The sequence below is a fragment of the Nilaparvata lugens genome, chromosome 3 (genome assembly GCF_014356525.2).
Source record: "Nilaparvata lugens isolate BPH chromosome 3, ASM1435652v1, whole genome shotgun sequence".
Lineage (NCBI taxonomy): Eukaryota > Metazoa > Arthropoda > Insecta > Hemiptera > Delphacidae > Nilaparvata > Nilaparvata lugens.
In genome coordinates, this window is record NC_052506.1 from 62,478,595 (window position 1) to 62,501,126 (window position 22,532).

At 33.2% G+C, this 22,532-nt stretch overlaps 1 protein-coding gene across 1 annotated transcript in view; it reads right to left on the bottom strand.

Moving 5' to 3' along the window:
* LOC111049890 (WD repeat-containing protein 19) overlaps window positions 1-22,029 on the bottom strand; it is a 49,818-nt gene extending 27,789 nt beyond the window's left edge. Inside the window, exons 1-16 of the mRNA XM_039422859.1 lie at window positions 21,734-22,029; window positions 20,195-20,349; window positions 19,539-19,763; window positions 17,102-17,312; window positions 15,255-15,367; window positions 14,460-14,633; window positions 13,207-13,450; window positions 11,718-11,999; window positions 10,844-10,978; window positions 10,227-10,376; window positions 9,289-9,435; window positions 9,201-9,228; window positions 8,615-8,822; window positions 6,381-6,478; window positions 6,023-6,153; window positions 3,943-4,094 (exon numbers count right to left, since the gene is read on the bottom strand). Coding sequence (XP_039278793.1) covers window positions 3,943-4,094; window positions 6,023-6,153; window positions 6,381-6,478; window positions 8,615-8,822; window positions 9,201-9,228; window positions 9,289-9,435; window positions 10,227-10,376; window positions 10,844-10,978; window positions 11,718-11,999; window positions 13,207-13,450; window positions 14,460-14,633; window positions 15,255-15,367; window positions 17,102-17,312; window positions 19,539-19,763; window positions 20,195-20,349; window positions 21,734-21,748 — 2,468 coding nt within the window. The 5' untranslated portion in view covers window positions 21,749-22,029. The remainder of the gene's footprint in view (window positions 1-3,942; window positions 4,095-6,022; window positions 6,154-6,380; window positions 6,479-8,614; window positions 8,823-9,200; window positions 9,229-9,288; window positions 9,436-10,226; window positions 10,377-10,843; window positions 10,979-11,717; window positions 12,000-13,206; window positions 13,451-14,459; window positions 14,634-15,254; window positions 15,368-17,101; window positions 17,313-19,538; window positions 19,764-20,194; window positions 20,350-21,733) is intronic.
* Between the last annotated feature and the right edge of the window lie 503 nt (window positions 22,030-22,532).

Consider the following 22,532-nt stretch of genomic DNA (forward strand, 5'->3'; position numbering starts at 1 on the left):
CTTATTCATTTGAACTAAGTTTATATACTAAAACTAGCTTGCCCGGCGAACTTCGTACCGCCAAAAAGTCAATGCATCTCATGTCACACTTAACTGTATTTTGAGAATCATTAAATTTATCTGACAATCAATATTTTCATTCACATCTCAATACGGACTTCCTATGTGCTTAGTCATGCAGCATTTATTATTCCGAAAACATATTCTTCTCAATCAATTGGTAGTAATATATTTATCAGTAAAGTGTTAAATAAAATAAATATGAGTTATATCAGTGTTTCAAAGATGAATTTAATGCGTTCATAGCATTTGATTGTCAATAGATGGTCCAGGAAATATGCGATATAGGATAAATCACACAGAATCCCATATTCTTTCCATCTTCCATTTTAGGATGAATATCGTAAGCTAAGCTGAATTAAAAAAAATTAAATTATTCTGTCATTCTTCAGTAATTAATGAATGCAATACGAACAACTCTCTTTCATGAGGTGAATAATTTTTTCCCAACATTTTCCAGTTTCTCAATGATACGGGAGTGATAATTATTTGTATAGGTCTTCTGACTAATCATCATCTACAGCTGGTAGCAATCAACTAAACTTCAACTCCAAACTACCATATTAATACCAGTACACAATTTATCTGTTCATTACAGCTGGTAACTTTAGATGCTAAATCATATTATCACAACATGATCTTGAATCATAATCATCTTCCCGTTCTTCGGTAACCGCTCGGCCGACAAATTCAAAAACATAGGTCTGTAAAGTGATAAATAAATAATTTTTATTAGCCTCCCTATTAAAATGTCTGGTCAGAAATCATCCCCAATATTCACACAACATATCCTTAAAGTTTCATGCCGTTCTGTCAAGTAGTTTTCAAGTCTATAGGGAACAAATAAAAACACACAGACATTCATTTTTATACATATAGATTAATAATTAATTAACTTGATTTTAAAATTTTACATTAAATTCTATTTGCATTAAAATATTATTCGATGAAATCAAAGTTTAATTGTAATGAAAACAACTTCCTTCAAAAAATAATTTATAATAATACGTTTCCAGGGAAAAAATTAAGAACAAAAAAATCTAAAGTTTTGGGATTTAAACCGAGAATCTTTCACTTTAAAGCCGAGTGCTTTACCACTACTTCACGACTTCGCTTGGAGATGAATGTCTTGTAACAACATTATAACTCCCATTGCATTATCCTTACTCTTATTTTGCTTCAGTATCTTTTCAGTGATAAGAATGAAAATAAATGTAGTATATTTCATTTGAATAAAGATTTAATTTGTTTCTGTCTGATAATTCATAACGATATTAATTAATATCCACATCTATTTGTGAAGTGATACAAATAAATTGCAGAAAATTCCGGCAATATTGAAATATGCTGTTAAATTTTAGGTTGGGCCGCGATTGAATTCGCCACCAAAATAGATAGAAAATGATTATTTATAGCACTTTGATCAAAATAATTAGACACATACCGGTATTATTTTAAATGTTTGTTCAAAAAGCTCAATAATATAGCTGTTCAATTGGGTTCAACAAATTTCTGCTCCTGATAATCAAATTTCAGTACATACGGTACCTAACCTCATCATACTTGAAATAAATCTTTTATGTTAAAGAAAAAGTTGTCAATATTTCACGGATTTAGGAATTTGTCAGTGGAACAATATTGTATGTTGGCTAATTGGCTATATTATTGTATTGATTTAATTTAAAATCAAAACTTGCAATCCACAAGTTGACATGTTTTGATGCGAACAAACACAACCCTACTCTCTCTTATTATATAGATAAAAATGAATGTCTGTTTGTGTGTTTGTTCCCTATAGACTTGAAAAATACTTGACATAACGGCATGAAACTTTAAATATGTTGTGTGAATATTGGGGATGGTTTCTGACCACAAATTTTATTAGGGTGGCTAATAATGATTATTTATTAATCCATTTTACAGATCTATGTTTTCGAAATTGTCGGCCTAGCGGCTACCGAAGAACGGAAAGATGATCATGATTAAAGATCATATTGAGATAATATGATTTAGCATCTAAAGTTACCGGCTGTAATAAACACCCTATGATAAATTGTGTAGGCTACTGGTATTACAACGATAGTTTGGAGTTGAAGTGTAGTTGATTGGTACCAGCTGTAGATAATGGTTTCTTAGAAGACCTATACAAATAATTATCACTCCCCTATCATTGAGTAACCGGAAAATGTTGGAAAAAAATTATTCACCTCATCGAAGAGAGTTGTTCATATTGCATTCATTAATGGCAGAATAATTTAGAATTTTTTTTAATTTAGCTTAGCTTATATTCATCCTAAAATGGAAGATGGAAAGAATATGTAATTCCTGGTAATTCATCGTACATCGCATATTTCGTGGACCATCTATTGACAATCAACAACTATGAAAACGTTGAATTCATCTTTGAAACACTGATTTATCAGTTTCTATTTTTTTTTTAATTGAACACTTTAGTGTTAGATATTACTACCAATTGATTGAGAGGAATATATTTTGGGAATAATGAATGCTGCATGACTAAGCACATAGGAAGTTCGTATTCAGATGTAAATGAAAATATTGATTGTCAGATGAATTTCATGATTCACCAAATAAAGTAAAGTGTGACATGAGATACATTGACTTTTTGGCGGTACGAAGTTCCGAATGTTTGAAGGACCAGTAAGCCATTAATTTTGAGTAGTTCAAAATCATTTCCATTATGGATACTGGATACATTATGGTCAATCAATACCCATGAAATTTATTTGCTACAAAATAAAAAACCTTGATTGAAGTGACCCCGACTACTACAATATTAATAATCATTTAGATCAAATATAAGAAATTACTCACATCTCTAATTAACTCGTACTTTTTTCACAAAATATTAACACAAAAATATAAGTTATATTGAATGAACTCACGGCTAGTACTCAAGTTTTTCTTTTTCTGGCCGTGCTACAAATGAATGTAGGTTTATGTTTGACATCTCGTTTTTGTAATCTTGTTGTCTATTAAGTAATTTTCCAATGTGATTTTTGTTTGCAATAAAATTTGAATTTGAAAAAAAAATTATCAACAAACTCCCAACCAAAGAAAATCTCTGTGCTCTGTTCTAATCGGGATGTATGAGACTCCATATACAGCTGATAGAAGGCGCAAACCGAACTGGCCAAGCATACAACAATGGAACAAACACGTGGCAAGCTCGCGCTTTCGATCCACAGAAAATTAAATTCGATCAGGTGATTGATAAAATCATTTTAAACTTTCCAATGATTACAACATATGTTAGAATACCATGTGTCAATTATCTCAGTTCCATATGGCATTCACCTTACCATGTTCATAACCTTACTAAATAGGATCCTTTTTCATCCTTTGAAACCCTTAGAGGCAAAATATCTCAAAATCCGTTCTTAGTGCGCGTCTAGCATGTTTGAAGAATATTTGTGTAGAGTTTTAAGTCTGTAGGCCAATTAGTTTGAGCTGTAGTGTGATTTTACATGAAAATTTTCAAAAAATGCCCTCTATTGGACCTCTCTCTGCTCCTGGTCGGTATTTTTCTGCATAGATCTAATTTTTTTCGTAGTTGAACAAAAAAGTTCCTCATGACTTTTCTGTGCAATGAGCGGTTAAAAAGTACAAACTTTTTAGGGGTCCCAGCTCCCTCAGGGGGGGGGAATTTCTGAAAATCCTTTCTTAGTGGATGTTTTGAGGCTATCATGAACAATTGTGCAAAATGTCAAGTTTGTAGGCTCAGTAGTTTGGGCTGTGGTGTGATTTCAGTCTGTCGGGGCTTAGCCTTTTATAGATATAGAGATGAAAGAGTTTTAGACAATCAATCTTGTTACTATCATGACAAAGTAGGAACAAATACAAGTATGGAACTGTACTTACGTGAGTTCCAATTGTTGTGCATACTCTCTTGAAATGAAAGGAATCTGCGACGGATCCAAGCTTCTAGCTAGCTGCAAGGCCTGATCCCACTGTAGAATGTCTTGTCTCATGATTAGCGCTTGTATAGGGTTGCTAGATTCCAAAAATAGTAACTGAAATTTGAAAAAAAACATGATGATGAATTTAGCTATTTTGATGGCTGGTTTTTATTCACATTGAATGATATACTGTATTACTGTTTTCCATTTGTTAAAAATAAAAGATCAAATTTTCCTGGTATTATCAACATTCGAAAAATTATAATTAAACCGTCATTTACTAATGAAAAATTCCCTGCAATTAAGAAATAAGTTTTCCACAAAAAAAATGAAATGTATCCATTGACAAATCGAGTATTATAGGAATTGGAAATGTAGTATAGTTTGGTAGTTGAATTTAGTCTGCTTATTATGTTTTAGGCTTATATATTATGCACTTGTATTTACATTAACATTTACATTATTCTATTGGAAAGTTTCATTCTACAATTTAATTGACAGTAATTAAATCTATATAAATAAAAATCGAGCCTCAAATTTTGACGTTCAATAACTTTTTTATGTGTGCACCGAATTTGATGATTTTTTATAGTTGTGTTCGTTGTGTTCAGGACCAGGTTTATGGCATATCAAATTTATAATCCGACTTCAGGACTCTTTCCTACGGTCCTTCAAAGTTTACATGTAATCCTTATGGGAGAATATTTGTGAGCTGGCCACACACAGAATTAAAAATCAGCTGTTATAATCATTGCGTCATCCAACAGCCATCGATAGATAGTAGACAAGAGTGTGTGCTGCTCCATAACCACCCATGTATTTTATTCTAAACGCCCGACTAAAAACAAAATGATTGTTCTGTGTGTAACCATCCAGCAGTGCGGCCTCAGGTTAAAGACATTGCTTGTTTCGAATAATTGTGCTGTCTTCGGTGTTTAGAATTAATTGATTTGTAGTAAATTATTTATTTTGGAGTTGGATAATTATCTGTATAAATGAAACCCATTAAAATCCCCCGAAGACAGTTACTTATTCAAATATCAGTTCCTCATTCAGTTACATTTATATTAGTTACAGTTATTACATATTTTAGTTATTAGTAACATAATATATTCAGTTACTTATTCAGACTTATTATTAATCGATCTTTTCCAATAATTAATTTACCGAGGATGATTAAAGGCCTATTTTCAATTCTTCAAGATTTCAGTAGGTCAAGTTTTTATTTGGACCCTTGCGGAGCACGAGTTACCTGCATGTTTTTAATAAAAGTTGGTATTTGGAGTTATTACTGATAAAAATCATTAATTTTATACCATTGATTTCTATCGAAACCCTCGATTCTTCAATTATAACTCCGACATCAGGGTTCATCGTCACTCACCAATTACTTAGAAAGTTTGTGAAGCAATTAATTTTCCAGCTATTTTCCAAGGTCACGCATTAGATTTTTTATAAGAGTTTTAAATCCCCTGCATGTTTTGAGTAAAGCTGCGTTTACACCAAAGTTATTAACAAAATGTTAATAGCTTAATCCTTATAGATTCTATTAGATTGAACGGAACTTGACAAACACATATGTTCATCATGTATATGATATTATATGTTCAATCTAATAGAATATGTAAGGATTAAGTTATTTACATTGTGGTAATAACTTTGGTGTAAACGCAGCTTAAGTGAAAGGAGTGAACGAGGGAGCACATGTGATTTATGCAAAAAGATAGCATAGCTTAAACTACACGTCGATTAATGATATGCGTGATCAATTTAATTTCTCAGTTATGATTTTATCGTACACGCACATGGAAGAGTATGCTGATTATTTGGTCAATAAAATATAATAGGATAATGGTCTGGATTCGAGGATTGTCAGTATGAATTATAGATTTTGAGGTGTGCGTCAAGTTAGTCATGAGATGCATAAACTATTTGGCGGCGCGAAGTTCGCCGGGCCAGCTAGTGAATAATAATTAATTAGTTTCAAATAAGAATAAGGTAAACTGGAAAATTATTGTTGGAATTGGGAGAAGAAATCGTACCTGAGCTCTGTCAAAGTCCTGCAGGAACATAGCAACGTGTCCAGCGAGCAGTTTTTTGTCCTCTATATGCTTCACTCTTTCCAGAGAATGAGCCATTCCCACATCTTTAATATGCCGGTAAACTCTTATCGCTGGAAATAAAAAATAATTATTTTACTTTACGTTATTAAAAAAAATTGTTCAATCTTCGTTATTAATGTAATTAAATGTTTAGTCAGAAAAGTAATTTTTTTATTATTCTTGTATTGATTCCAACTTAGTCTTATAAATAATTTGGAACACCAATTTTTTAATTTAATTTGAACAAATTAAAAGAGGTTAATTTAGTATTACTAGTTATAGAAATCAAATTACTTACCAAAGTCGATTTCCAAGCAATGTAGAGCACGAATCACCAATTTTTGCCAAGCTTGTTTTCTTCCAAGAGAAATGCAAGTATTCCATGCTTCTTGAAACCTATAAGTGCCAGACAATTTCGACCATTAAACCGGGTGTTTCATAAGACAATTACCGAGTAAGAGTATTTAATAAAAGCAAGTAACACACCTATTTATATAGTATTATTGAATATAAAGTGAAATTATACTACACATAGGTTGTAAACTTCAAATAATTGATCAAAATGCTTTCCACCAACTTGAATGCAATTTACAGCGTTTTTAGACTTGAGACAATCTGTTTACTTATATTTTTACTGTTGTTAAAGGAGTTTATTGTTTTGAGTTTTATATGTTGTTCAAATTCTCTTGCGATGACAACTCTCCACCTTGAGAGCATTGTGTTTCATTCAGCTGAACACGGTTGATTGATTGATTGATTGAGTACTTTATTTATGTAGATTACAATATATACTGGCTTATACACTTATATACAATAGCTTACAATACAGCAAAATTATAGATGAATTTACATAATATAGACTAAGAAAATAATTATTGAACTGTATATGATATGAAAAAGCAATTTGTAATATAATAACTATAGATAATAATCATATTGTTATGCATCTACATAAATTGGCGGAGCTTTGGACATATCAATGTCCATTCTTCGGAAAGAATATTAAAAATATCCTTCCCACTAACTCTCTACCAAAACGTTAATTTCGTTATTTAAACTAAGGATTTATTTATTAATGGAAATATTGTAAAAGTTTTAATCAATATGAATATTAAAGAGAAAAAAAACAGAAAATTGATAAAGTAAAATAATCATATAGGTAGATAAGATCAAATAATTGATTAATAAAATGAAGTAGGCTGAAAGTAGATCAGGGTTATCAACTTTCAGTAATATACAGCAGTATGCAGTGGATAATTGAAATAACATGAGTTTATATAATATATATACAATTCGTTCTATAACATGGTTTAAAGGTTTATATTGGTGGAATGGGTGAGGGATGGTTGTCATGTGATCGTTCTAGGGCCGGACAGTTTCAGTCATTTGTTCCAAAATATATTTTTTTAAAGTCAGGATGAAGCTCGCTCGGCTCTCGATAGACCTGATAGAAACAGGAAGTGTATTCCATGCACGACAGGCACTGACTAAGAAGGATTTTGTGAAAATAGTAGTTCGATGATTGGGTATCCTTAAAGTACTTTCTCCGGTTCTAGTATGTGAAGCATCTATCCTCCTACCTTCAGAGACAAATTTGAAATCATCTTTAAAATAGTTCGGATTACCGTATTTCAAGATATCTCTAACAAGCTTGACTATTCGAAAAAGCCTTTGATCGGGAAGCTTTAATGTTGAACTAGCAATGTGGGCTGGGGTGATATGATCATGGCGTTTGAGAGAGTAGACGAAACGTAGACAATAATTTTGGCAACGCTGTAGTTTATCATTCAGAGTGACTTGCATATCGTTAAGAACAGAATTAAAATACATTAAATGTGGGAAGATGAGAGATTGAACCAATAATAATTTAATGTTTCTAGGGAGGATATCGTGCATTTTCTTCAATGCATGCATGGCTGAGAATACCTTTTTACAAGTTTTGTTCACTTGTTCTGACCAGTCAAGAGTATTATTCATAATAATGCCTAAATTTTTAACTGAGCTACAGTAAGGAATGTCATTACCGTCTACACTAATTTTGTGAATCGATTCAAGGTCAATATTGTTTATAAGACGAGAATATCCAATTATAATGGGTTGTGTTTTGATGGGATTAAGCTTAAGATCATTTTTCTTTGTCCATTCCACTATCGAATTGATATCCTGATTCATTATTCCAACTGTTTCGGTTGATTATTTATTCCAACGGTTAATTGATTTATGAAAAAACCGGTGTTTTAAGCATTTCAACTATTGGCTGAATCTGTTAAATCTCTTCTACTTGATCATTCAACTATTATGCTTTTACTAGGCTTATAAAAAGAAGCGTGATTTCAGATTATAAAAAAATACTAGGAACTCTAAAGCTAATTGAGTCGTTCATTTGTATATTTTATTGTATATCCCCTCATATTTCAAAGTAGCTTTCCAAAGTATAACTTATTCTTCAGGAATTTCAACCGAGAGAGAATGGATGGGAGAAACTAGATACACTTTGAATTATACTTGGGAAGTGTTTAGCGTTATACTTGCCTCAACAACTCGAGCCGCTTGTCAAGAGCCAGCTCAAAGCACTCGGACTGAGTGAGCTTGTTGGTTGGAGTTGGCATTTGGTGACTGGACAGTAAAATGGAGTTGAGCTGCCCACCAGACGTTTCCAGGGTCAATTCACCGGCATGGAGCACAAGCGGCTTCTGGTCAAGTGGCACTTTCGTTTCTCCAACCCTTGATACAGTCGGCCCTTAAAAACAATTAAAATAGGGCCAGTTGTTTTTATTGGTACAATGCTTTTGTCGCAAATTGTTTATTAGTAGAATGCATTCAAGTCATAACAACACATTTCATAGATTTTTGTCAGGAAATATATTACTCCTGGTTATGAAAACTAGTATAGTGAATCCAAGGCATTATTTATTTATTTTACATTATTTATCCACTTATAAAACCAGTCCACTATCTACTGGAACTGTAATGAGACTCAAGTTATCAAGTAAACTTCTGAATAAAATTGGTTTGCTATACTTGTCTTGTCCGTCATTAAACAGAACAGATAGCTATATCATAGATAAACGATAAGCATAAGCTATATTTCTTGTCTCTCGCTCTATCCTCCTCCAACTCCGCACCGTTGCCAACTTGTTTTTACGCTGAAGTAAAATGTAACTAGAAAAAAATATCCAATCTGAATTATGAAAATGTACTATTAAAACATGAAAATATATTTTATTATAGATGAATAGAGTATATTTGAGGTAATCATTACAGTATAAATTCCTCTCAGAATGCCATAAATCCCATATTGCACCAGTTGCTGTAGAAGGGAAATTTGGAATCGGCATCATTTGATCCATTACCTAAAAGCAAAAGCAGAACCAAGATTTGAAAAGTAGCAAAATCTTCCAGACTATTACATTGGTGAGATATTATAACAAATTGGATACTTTCGAACAAGAAATGTAGTGAGTGATATGGATTTGAACTTGTACTGATTGTATTTAGAATCTGATTCAACTTAGTGCCATTGAATCTGAACTCTTAGGGCCGTTTGTACAGTCAAAGGTTAAACTGAATTCAATTAGCTAGCGGCTTAAACTCAAAATGAACCACACTATAACGAAAGAGACTTGGTATGGATTTAATCCAGTTTAAAATGAAATTTAGTTTAAACTGATTATGTGCAAACGGCACTAAAACTGAATAAGTTTAGAGCCGTAATTCTAATTTATTCTTAAAACGTTGTTAGACAAGCACGCTTTGGCTGCCTAGCAATAAAAATAAACACCGATCAAAACAGTTCTAGTTGCTAGTTCAACGATTCTTAATGGTTTCAAGACCGTCCTTGGCTAAGAAAGTTCCAAAACATTGAGTATAAATAAGGCTTCAAGTCTTCAGTCTCCAATCACACTGCTATAAAATCACAAAAGTCACGTTGTAAAATTGAAAAATATTCTATTATTAAGAAAATCGTTAGTAAACACATGTTAGAATAAGTAAAATACATTATTAGGTTTAAAAATATTGTAGAAAAAGGAACTATCTTTGAATGCCTAACGTAAGGCATTAAGCCTTACGCCTAAGTTAGGCTCAATCATAATTTAGCATGAATTGGTTTCTATTATTAGGATATTTAAGTAGCTTTACTTACTGGATTGTATAAGTAGCCGTCATTTTTCGAGTCGATGACTATGACTTTTGTGCCCGAATGATCTGGGAATATTTCATTGATGCCGACCGTATGGCGATAATCGATCGCCTGAGTCCAGTCCTCCAGCAGAAAATACCTCAGGTGACCCATCTATAATAACCAAATCATCAACTTGTAACATGCGATACCCATCAACAAACTTGGAATCCTTACAAGTATAAAGATATTATAGTAAGAATTCACTGATACGTTTTACTGAATAACTAAAACTAATAATTCAAAACCAGCAACCATTCATTGTAAGTATTTCATCATTTCCAACATCATAGTACATAGTTTAATTAAGTTTGCACTGTAGAAAATTTTGAGAGCTTCTGTTAATTTTTTAAAGTATGTGTTCTAATTGAATCACTTTTAGTATAATTAAAGTTTATTGAACAAAGCTAATCATATTTATTTTTTGATAAATTTATAGTTCAACCTGAAAACAGGCTGGCCAAAGAATATTGAACTTGTATCCTGCGTAAGATATCAGACTACAAATTTCGATTTTATAGAATCAAGAAAATTCAAACTGTAACACTTTGGCTTGGTAGTCTAAGTAGGCGATTTCTCACATCTGAAGCGTAGATGAGAAATTCAGCACTGAGAGCGTGGCATGTAATCGTGAGGTGTTCGCCTTCTTCCGGAAACAATTTCATTTCCCGACCTTCGTGATCAAATCCATTGACAGCTCCATTCAGAGGTTCCGTCTGCAAATTCAGTAAACAAATTAATATATTATAAGTAGATCAGACAATCGTAATTATTCTTACTCTACCAAAGGAAAACTTTCTCAACAAACAAAGCATAAAAAAACATGGGATGCGGAAGACTAGTTTTTCACCATACACTAAAATAAAGGATGTCCCACGAAAGGTGTAACAGCCCAAGACCATACATTCTACATGATTTTTGCAACAAAACGTGACCAGTAAAATTTTCTTATATCGACCTTAGTTTTCGAGATATATAGATTTTTTTTAAAAAACTTCAACAAATAGAAAACTATCAGTCAAAATTAATCTAATTCTAAGAATATGAACTTTTTATGAGCGTTCAAACTATTTGAAATTTGGCTTTGACTCAACAAATAATGTACTTTTTTCAACTTTGAGCGTTAATAAAACGTCAAACAAAGGAACAAATTATATGCATCTTATTGGAAATGTATTCCTCTTTCTAAGCATATTCTTAAAATTGGATTTTGACAAATACTTTTCTAATTATTGACGTTTTTAAAGATATCGAAAAGTCTATATATCTCGAAAACTAATGTTAATATAAGAACATTTTTGTTGTAAATTTCATGTAGGGTCTATGGTCTTTGACTGTTACACCTTTCATGGGACATTCTGTATAAGTTGTAATATTGACCCTAGTATACCCTAGTATGACCTAGTATTGACCGTTTTATAAAGTGACTAAATGAGAAAAAAATGTAAAACTCACCAGATGCAATTGCAGTTTGCCCTCGAAGAGAGCCGAAGTGTACTCTGAATTCAAGCATATCGATTTGATTGTGCCCAGATACTCGTGGTCGGAAATGAGTTGTGGAGACCTGAGCACGCCACTGGCCGTTGTCGGACTGAAGTCAGAAGGCGACTGCACGTTGTGACTCAGCTCATACAACCACGCCCTGTTGTTCATGCCTCCCACTATGTGAAACGGCCCTATAGCGAGAAAGCTGGGCTCCACCTCCATTTCCAATGTTACTGTCGGAAGAGATTTGCCCTGAAAAAATACAACCAAACGTTGTTTCAATAGCTCAACATCCGGTTTCAACGACACTTATTAAATCATTTGTTTAATTCGTTCTGGAGAGATACCATATCAAACGAAGCACAAATACATATTTGATAATAATGACCTAATGAGTACAGAATTCCTAAATTCCATCTAACATTTCTCAAGCGTTTTGTAAAATGTATATAGACACTGGTCCTCATCTTGAACGTTCAGGGTGAACTAACAGCACATGGAGTATGAAAATAGGGAGTATTCTCAAATACTAGAGTGAAATATAGTAGAATAATATAAAATACTAAAATGATATAGAGTTTTATCAAATTTATACTAGTTTTATAACTAGTATTTATACTTAGTTAGTAAATACCAAGTACTACTTACTGCAAGGTACGTTGAAGATTCTTTACTCTACCCATAACTCTACTTGATTTACTTATCGAATGTTAGTAAGTAATCGTTTTAGTAGTTAGTTTTGTTATTTTTATATTTACCAATTGATGTCATCACATCAATTCTGATGATGTGATAAGAAATACACTAATAAATAAATTCCACTCTTCCAAAAGTGCAATACTAGGAAATATGTTTTGTAAAATCCTGATGAGCTTACATCATCATAATAACCTGTTATCTGGTCATAAGCTCAGGCTAACATTAAGTACACAAACTTTTCACCAAGACTCAATATGGCCAGAACTCTTTCTATAGACCTTGCTGAAACCGAATGAAAATAGGAATGTAATCTAAGGCTGGCCACTAACGGTATAACGTGCATGAGGTCATCACAGCAAAAGATTTCGAGCAATTTTTTTTAGGTTAGGTTTTTGTACCTCCGATTTTTTGTTGTTTCTTCGCTGCTCTATTTAAGGTTGAATATCCTATCATTATAATTTTTGATTTTCCAGTGGATTTTTTATTGTTAATGGTTGTTTATTTTATGTTAGAACCCCCTAGGGATGACGAACATGCATGATGAACATTTGTGTGCATGATAAACATGCACGTTCTACCGTTAGTGGCCAAGCTCAGACCTCACTTCGCTCTGATTTCATCATATATATCTGGTCATAAACTCAGATTAACACAAGTAAACCAACTTTTCAAAAAGACTAAATACCGCCGCGAGTCCTCATCTCTTTTAATAGACCTTGCTGAAACCGAATGAAAAGTAATTGATACTTATTAGAGTGACCTTTTGAAAGGTGAGCTGATGCAGTGTGAGCTGGGTGAGGGCGGTGAGGAGTGCGATGGTGTTGCCATGAGCGACGGCAAGCATGGGCAAGCGTGTGAGGAAGACGCGGATGTGGCCACTCCCCGTCGACACGCCCAACAACTGGCCGTCCTCGCTGTAGGCCACCCGGTCCACCCCCGCCTCGTCGTCCACGCTCATCACCACCGGGCTCTCTCCCAGCTGCGACATCTCGTGGATCTTCACTCTGTCAACACAACAACACAACATCTCAAACAACTTCAATAGTTATTGCTTCTTCAATCATTTCAATATACAATAGAATAAGCACAATATAGAAGCAGCTAAAATAAAGTTTTACAACTGATTAGTTTTAAAATTGAGTACAGTACCGTATTAAGCCGGATTCGCATACAACAGCGACAGTGAACATATAATTCCCATAAGTTCTAATAGTATTATTCATACTCACTCGGCCGGGCTGAGAGGGAATAGTTGAATTAATTTAAACATGGAAATTATATTTTCACTGCTCAATGTCAGTCACTGTTGTGTGCGAATCCGTCTTCAAACACAAGTGACAGTGAAAGTGACCGCTACAGTCACAATATTATTCCCATAAGTTCAAATGGGGTTATTCATATTGCTATGCCGTGCTGAGTGGGAAAAGTGCAATCACAACTCATGGCAAATTATATGTTCACTGTGGCAGTAACTTTCATGGTTACTCATGTGGGAATCTAGATTTATTAAATTGCATTTGTGTCAGATATCATATATTCATTTGGACTCTATCCATATCTATCTTGTATTCTATTCATGTAGTCGGTATTCTGTAATACCGTTTTCCTCAGGTCAGTTGCGTCCTTGATTCAAGAAGGATTCACTTTCAACTATCAGCATTTGTAGCTGTCCAACGAAATGACAACCTTGTTTACTCGCTTCAAACTATATTTGTAGTCAATTGAACAATGATCATGTTAGGATGCAGCAAAACCTAGTACCACAGCCATCTCTAGTAGAAGGCCTTCGCTTCTGAAAATGGCAACATCGGATAGTTCAATTTGTTAACTGTTAACTGGACAATTTTTTTCACAACCCGAACAGTTTGTTGAAGTTTGTTCATTTCAAACCAGACACTTTTGTCATGTGATTCAGCATGATTCATTGTTCGATATAAAAATTTAATTCTGTATGTGAATGTAAATATATAATGTGAATCTGTATAATATTATAATGAAAGCTGTTCAACTCACAAGTTGTCACCACAGGACGCAATTTTTCCCAGAAGCTGTGACACTGCTATATCGCTAAACACATCTCTATGGTTTTTCACTTGAAATAGTTCTTGGCCCACTTCACGAATATGCGTTGAAATAGCAATCATGTAGCCCAGGCTGAATCCAACTAGAATATAGCCATCGCCAAACCTGTCAATCCATAAAAAACCTACTAATGAATAATATCGAATAAAAATTGATCGTTCAGTAGAATAGTAGAAATATCATGATTAAGATTTTGCACATACAATAAGATTTTTAATCATTTTACAGAATGATTCAGTAAGATTAGAATAATTACCTGTTATTCTCACCAGAGGAATCAGTATTATTCAAAATTGAGTTCAAATTTAGGGATATTTGTGACTTTACACTAAATCTCTGTGTTCACTGAAATATACTTAAAGTACAGTTATTTACAAATTCATAACTAAAGTCAAATGCACATCAATCTTCCATATTGCTAGATCCTAATACTCTATTTCATCTCATGCTACTCAACAATTTCAATATTTTCCAGTTACATCATTTAGATAAAACACCATATATAATTTGTTTAGAACTCAATTTTCATGTTTTTCTTTCAATTTTTCTAATTTTTTCTCTCAGTTCCTAGACTCTCATTCACTAAAACAAACTTCATGTTACATCAAATGCTATTCAGAACTAAAAACTCAGACTATAATAACTCAGTAGGCAGCCTACTGATTGATAAATTGTTATCAATTATTTATTAAGATGGGTAAGATGTGAAACAATCTCAAGACTCACCATTTGTAGGTAACAATATTTCCATATCGTGGCTGAAAGGCTAGTTCAATCGGGTTCTCGGGATCTTGCAGATTATACAAGAAAAGAGTTTTCTTTCCAACAATCACACTCACCTGCAAAGGTATTGGGCATAATGGGTCATATGAATAAAGTTAAGCATTTGCTTATACTTCTAAAATATAGAGCATTTGCTTCATTTTCTATGAATAAACATGAGCAAAACCTTTTGCTCATGCTCATCAAAAAAATAGTTTGAGCATTTGCTCAAGAGTAAAACTTATACTCAAAACTGTATGAATAAACTAAAGCATTTGCTCAACTTTTGAAGCAAATGCTTCAAAGAAGGTGAGTCTAGTCTAGAGCAGCTTATCACCTTTTGCTCATAGTAAAATGGCTCAACTAATTCGTATGAGGGAGAGGAAACTATACCAGATACAATCATAACTTATAGTTGAGAACTATAAAACTCTTTTTAGATTCAACCATGATATATCACCATTATCCCTACAAAATAATAAATACAAAAGATACCTGATATAAAGATAGCCATCACAAAATAGGAAATAGGCATTTAAGAAGATGAGAGTGTAGACGATTATAAGAAGGCTATTGATATTATAAGAATATGCTGAAGAATATTATAGAGATTACATTTTTTCACGCTATTATTTCAAAAATCTAACTCAACTAACCTAAAACTCTATTCATAAATAGAAAACAGAGCAGACGACGCAAACACAAGCGGTGCACCCTGCTTGCATATTTAGCGCTTCCGTGAGCTATAAAAACAAATTAAGGCAACAAAAGCGAATCAGCTGATGAAAAATCTATAAAATACGTGAGCATTTGCTCCAGAGTTCAGGAGCATAAGGTAAGAGTATAAGGTAAAGCTTATTCATATAGAAATGAGCAAATGCTTTTGCTTCTACCTTTTGCTCATGAGCAAAACCTTATGCTCCATGCTCTTGCTCATGAGCATTAGCTCTGGTTTTATTCATATGGGCCAATAAGTAGGCTATTAGCCATGATGATTGATTACATCTTACACAATTGTAATGGTTTTCTATAATGAATTGACACACGCAACAGAATACCCAAATAAGAAACACATAAAATAAAAAAATACTTAATGGAAAATTATGAAAATTGATAGCATAAAACCATATTGTAGGGTATCAGAAGTAACAAACACTATGTTTTTATATAAAACATTACAACCATGGTAATTAAATATGGACTCAAGGAAATTATATACCATTCTTCAAGGTGGAATGAGAAAATATATTTTAAATCCCACATATAATTTATTCAAGCCAAACTAGTTTCAATACATTCCGGGAATCATCTTCAGTGGTCTAGGGTAAGAATCTAGACTAGGGGTTAGGCAGGCAAATAAACTACAAACATATTGTAACTATTAGTTGTTGAGACTGTAAGACAAATTTAGTTATAGGACAGGAATCAAAATTTCTATGATCATTTTTATTGAGTTTAGTATTCCGCCTTTGTTTGAGAAATGCAGATATTGTATATCAAAACTGTATATTAGGTTATGATCATTTTCTATTAAGTGGTTTGAAAAGTTATAAACCCCAATATGGAGAAATTCCACGACATATCTGTATCTAGTGTAAACTGTACCACTTTTTCCTAGAGTAGAAAAATAAGAATAGAATTTTGCCATATAAATTTGATGACACTTTGGTCCCAGAACCACGATCGTCGTAAAACAATTGATATTACGAAAATGTAAAGGTACATTAAAAATGTTTTTTTTCTTGATCGAGGTATTGCTTGTTTATTGTATATTGATACACTTGTTGTTGTAGTAGTATTAATGAACTTACAGTATTTTCGCCGCTGGCCCTTTCGTCAGTCTTCATTTCGCTGAACTGTATGATGGCTGGCTCTGACCGGAGCTGGATGACACGCAATGAGTCGCCATCAGCGCTACTGATTGACAGAGTTCTGTCCTCTGAGCCCAGGGCAAGAAGGCCTTCATTACTCCAGTCACCACTGGTGATTGCTTTTGTATGCTTCCCAAGAATGGGAATTCGCCTATTAGAGAAAATTTATCAATTACAGCCATTGAGATTGGCGGATAGAAAAGAGCCTTTTTTCATTATTGAATCATCTATTTTGTAATTAAACATTTGATAATTGGGAAGAAGAACCCCAATTGTTGAGGTTTAATAAATTACTTAAATGAGAAAAGCAGTGATTACTTGAAAGATTATAATTATATTGGAAAATTGGATTTGATTTGATCATAACATTTCAGGATTTAAATGTTTCATCGATCATAATTTGAGTAAAATTATGGGCCGGTTTCCGAGCTCGGCATTTAGCTAAGTTCTAGACTTAGACAGCTGGAGTCAGAAAATTGGCTTTCCAAAACGGGGCGTAGCCGTAGTAAATAGTCGTAGCAACATAATCTTTATTTTCTCATTTCTATAATTGGAAACGTTTTTCTTTGACGAAATGAAAAATTCCTAAACAATTAAAACTTTACACTATTTTCTCTTTATTTTATTTTGTGTCTAGTTTTTCGAAATTTAATTTAAACGTGGACTGCGACTACGCCCCGTTTCGAAAGTCAATTTTCTGACTCCAGCTGTTTAAAGTCTAGAACTTGGTTAAATCCTGATGTCGGAAACCGTCCCATAATGATTGTGTGATGAGGTCATGAATGCTGAATGAAGAAGGCAAGCTGCAGAAATAAGAGATCTATGGAGTATCAAAACTTTGATCAGCTAAGGAAAAACTTGAAATTATCAAGTTCCTTTTAAAATTTGAAGTTCCTTCGAAGAGCAAACCCAAATAATTCATTGAATCGACTATAAAAGTAGCTAATTCCAGAGTTTGCACTTTAATCATATCAATTCTAAAACGATGAAATTTGTCAGTCCTAACTTTGGTTATGAGTATAAATAAATAGATGAGGAGCTCCATAAATAAATAAACCGGTTACGTATAGCATTCATTTGAATCATACAAACAAAATATTTAAATTAGAATCTACACAAGCACAAAACAAAATAATTGTACACTACAAAAAGCCGTTACAAAAATACCAACATAGCAACAAACAAACATCACAAAACAACAATGAATCCATACACTAAACAAAAATAACTATACATCCCATCAAAATGTATTATGAGAGCTAGGCTATCGATTTCATAGTGTGTACAGCTTGTAAGCAACATAAATATATAGAGCAAAAACATTCAACAGGCAGATGAGCTAGCAGAGTACAAAATTATATCCTACCGACTCAGAAATCTCTACAAGATTCATTGTTGTGCTCCAATCCTGTGAATCATTGGTGCAAGATGAATCAGTGAAGAAGGAAAGTGCCTTAGAAAAACTCGCCTCCTGGTTTGACATATACAACATTTTCACAAGATAGCTAATACAAACTATGGTGAATCAAAAGTGAAAATGAAGTTTATAAAGCCAAGCTCAACATAAAATATTTGTCAGTGATAAAGACTAACAACGGAAATGAAATAATGACTGAGCAAGTCATATGATTGGATGGAAATTGAATTGAACATGAAGTTATAGAGATATCAATAACTTAGATAATATTAGAAAGTTGCATCAATGGATGATTGTTTGAAGGTTCAAAGTGGAAAACTTTTTACGAGTAATCAATTCAGATCAGAAGATATACTCATCGATAATCATGGAACCGAATGAAATTCTCCTGATTTAAGTTGTTGATAACGTTTTTCAAATAGTAATGACCAATTTTTGAGCTTACTTGCAATTAAAACTTCAATTTTAAATAATCCCCTTTTACAGATGCACACATTACATCAAATTACGAAATGTTGCTGATAAAGTGATTTTCCAGTAAAATAGCTGAATAATTGATTTGATAAATGAAATCTGGGAGCTGAAAATAAGTAGTTTCAACTACGCTGTAAGAGAAGAAATAGATATTATAATGATTTCTAGATTAGCCTAGTATTATTTATTAGTTCATTGGGCATATTATTAAATTATCACATTTGGCATTATTTATTATCATCAATATCATTCACTAATTGGACTATTTAATTAGATGTCAAACATAATTTTTTTTCGGAAGAATAAAATAGTTATTTTTTATCCTCCTAGAAAACTATTGATATTATAAATCTATAATAATAGTTCAAATAAAAATCTAACAAAAACATTTTTTCAAATGTTTAAAAATGTTTTAGTCTAAAAATGAGCAACAGTTTTTGTTTAATTTCTTGTGAGATTGAATGAAAATTATACTGGGCCCCTTACTTTGTAGTGCTGTGATGATAGATGACGACATTGCCTCTTGCGGTGGCAACAGCCACTGTGGGTCCGTTCTTGGCCCAAATGAGGCACGTCAATGCATCCCTGAATCTGGTCTCTATTACGTTCCGCTTTGTCGTGTTTGCATCCCACAAAATCAGAGAGCTATTTCCGTTGCAGATGACTCCAAGCAAGTCACCATCACTGTCCCAGCTCAGAGACAGACAAACTCTGGGAATTGAAAGTTTTTAGTGAGTTATATCACAGTTTCAAGTCAAGTGATTACGAGTTGGGAATTGATGAGAAATTGCATTTATTGAAATGCTAATCGATGATAAATAATTATTATTAAACGAAAATTCAAAGTTAAATGCTTTAAACAACCCCAATGACTTCTGCTACTGCAAATATTGACAACTGTGTTAACAGCTAGATGCAAATTCGATGAGAGCTACTATTCAAAACTTATTTTCCTACCCGGTACCTACCCGGTAGTCAGGTACACTTACCCTATATTTCCAGTAGCTGAAGTCATTGGGGTGGTTTTTAAAGAATCAAACTTTGGATTTTCATTTTATAATTGATTACGAGTTGTTGAAGTGAGTTAAAACGTTGATTAGAGCAAATTAATGAGTAGCTTTTATGGTACTTTGATAACTTACCCTGGCAGCTGCAATTTTTGTACAATATTTCCAAGCCGGTTGTATATTGAGAGACTGCAGTCCTGGCCAGTGGTGGCGAGGTAGTTACCACTTCCCTTCTGCCAGGCAAACTGCACCGCCCCATGCCCATGAGGGTGTTCAAGGTTGAACAGCTCCTGCCACATAAATTTCAATTGATAATTTAATCCAATTACATAGGCTACTATGGCAACAGACTGATTTCCACCTATCAGTGAAAGTGCCCGATACAGTTTAACCATATAATTGCCATTAGTTCTAATGGGACTATTCATCCCAATCATACAGGCCGAGCGACTACAAATATAGTTCCATTAGATTGTATGGAGATATTTTCAATTCAATTCAATTCTTCATCAATCCTTGGACAGCTTGTGCTGGAAAGATTTCGTCATTGAAAAACTAAAACATAAAAGTCTACACTGATCACACTTAATCAAGATGACATGCCAAATAGGTGGGCAAAACTAATGATCTCCTTCTCACCCAATAATTAGAGTGGGAGACTAAGTGCCGGTTGCACAAAAGCCTGTTAAATTTTAACCGTGATTAATTCCATAGAACCAATCAGAGAAGCCGTATTTTAAAAAACGCCTTCTCTGATTGGTTCTCGTGGAGTTAATCACGGTTAAAATTTAACCGGCATTTGTGCAACCGAGCCTAAGCAGTTTATCTCAAAGTACTTTTCTGAATGATTTTTCTTTCAATTCAAGAATACATTGGAGGGGTCTATTAAATTAATATCTTTACTCTTTAATGTGCAAATGGAATAGCTGCTGTGTTACTTACACAGTAGTCTCACTGTAACCTACAATTTCACTGATATTGACATGTGGGAATCCACCTATAAAGAGTATAAAATAGCCTATCTGAAGATAAAGAGATAAATGATATAGCACTAACATCAAAGAATGCTATTTGTAATAACTTGACTTACCCCTATATCAAGATTTAAGAGAGACATTGCGGTATCTTGCGGACCATTATACTATACTGAAGTTTAAACAATTTCAATGTGTTTTTGCCCAAAAACAAAGGTTTATGTTATTGGATGTACAATTCGAATTAAAAAAAAAACATTTAGTCAAGTTAATTGAGTCGAAAAAATTATAGAAAACTATTATAAATCCAATCTTGGCGTTATAAAATACTGGATTTGAAAATTCAAAACCTAAATAAAATATTAAATAAGGATGCAGACAGGTTGCATAGTACAAGTTCAAGCTACCTATTAAGTTGAAAGAAATGAATTAGGTCTAATTAAAAATTACGTGCAGTGAGCAGATATTTAGAAAGACTGAATCAATAGATCAATAAAAAATAAGACACATTTTGCAGAAAGTAATTTTTAAAAAAATTAATACATTTCCAAGCACTGACACTGGAATCTCAAGTAATTAAAGAATTAGAAAAGTTTGAATATAAGAAAAATATAGAATTGAAACTGTAGATCTAAGCTTCTAAAAAATTACATTTTTTAGGTTAAAATCAACAAACTCAAAAATTACAGGAATACTGTACCTTTTCGTGAGACATGAAGACACAATTACTTTGAATCTTTCACATGAATTCAAGGAGAAGTTTTCCTGACCAAATAATATTAGTATTAGAAATAATGGATTTTTTCATTTGCATTCACAACACTGCACAAACAAGCTTTCTTCAGTTTTTGGTTTTTGTTATTTTGTTTCTTGATTCTATTTTATATGTTCCCTTTTCTTTTTTACTTCCCGCAATAATATTCCTAGTTCCATTAAAAATAAAACTTACAAACAGCTGTTTGGAACATTATTCCTTAGACCAGTTATAGAATAGACACGCTGGGAAGTCTAGCCTCTGAAGCCAACATCTACTGCCAAACCCACCCATCTTGACGTCACAACCAAGCTAACAACAATGCATTGAATAACAACAATGTAGGTTGAACTAAGGAACTATAAAGACTTTATAAAGGTATTTATAGTTCCCTATAACCACAAACCCTTACCCTTACCACAAACTCAAAAAAGTTTTCTATAATTTCTATACGATTCGTGACGTCAAGATTGGTGGATTTAGCAGTAGATGTTGGCTTCATCGACTTTCAGTATGAATATACAATGAGCCGTGTCTATTCTATAACATACTGGTCTAAAAAGCCTTGTACACACGTCCGTACAGATTCGCGCGAACAATCGTATGTACATGCCTCAGCATTCACTGTACGTCCTTGTGGACGCGATCCACGTATGCCTCGGCATTCAAAAAGCTATCTGATTTGCAGACGACACGAAGACATGGTAGATGTAGATTTTCCACATGACAACAATGGCGTCATTCC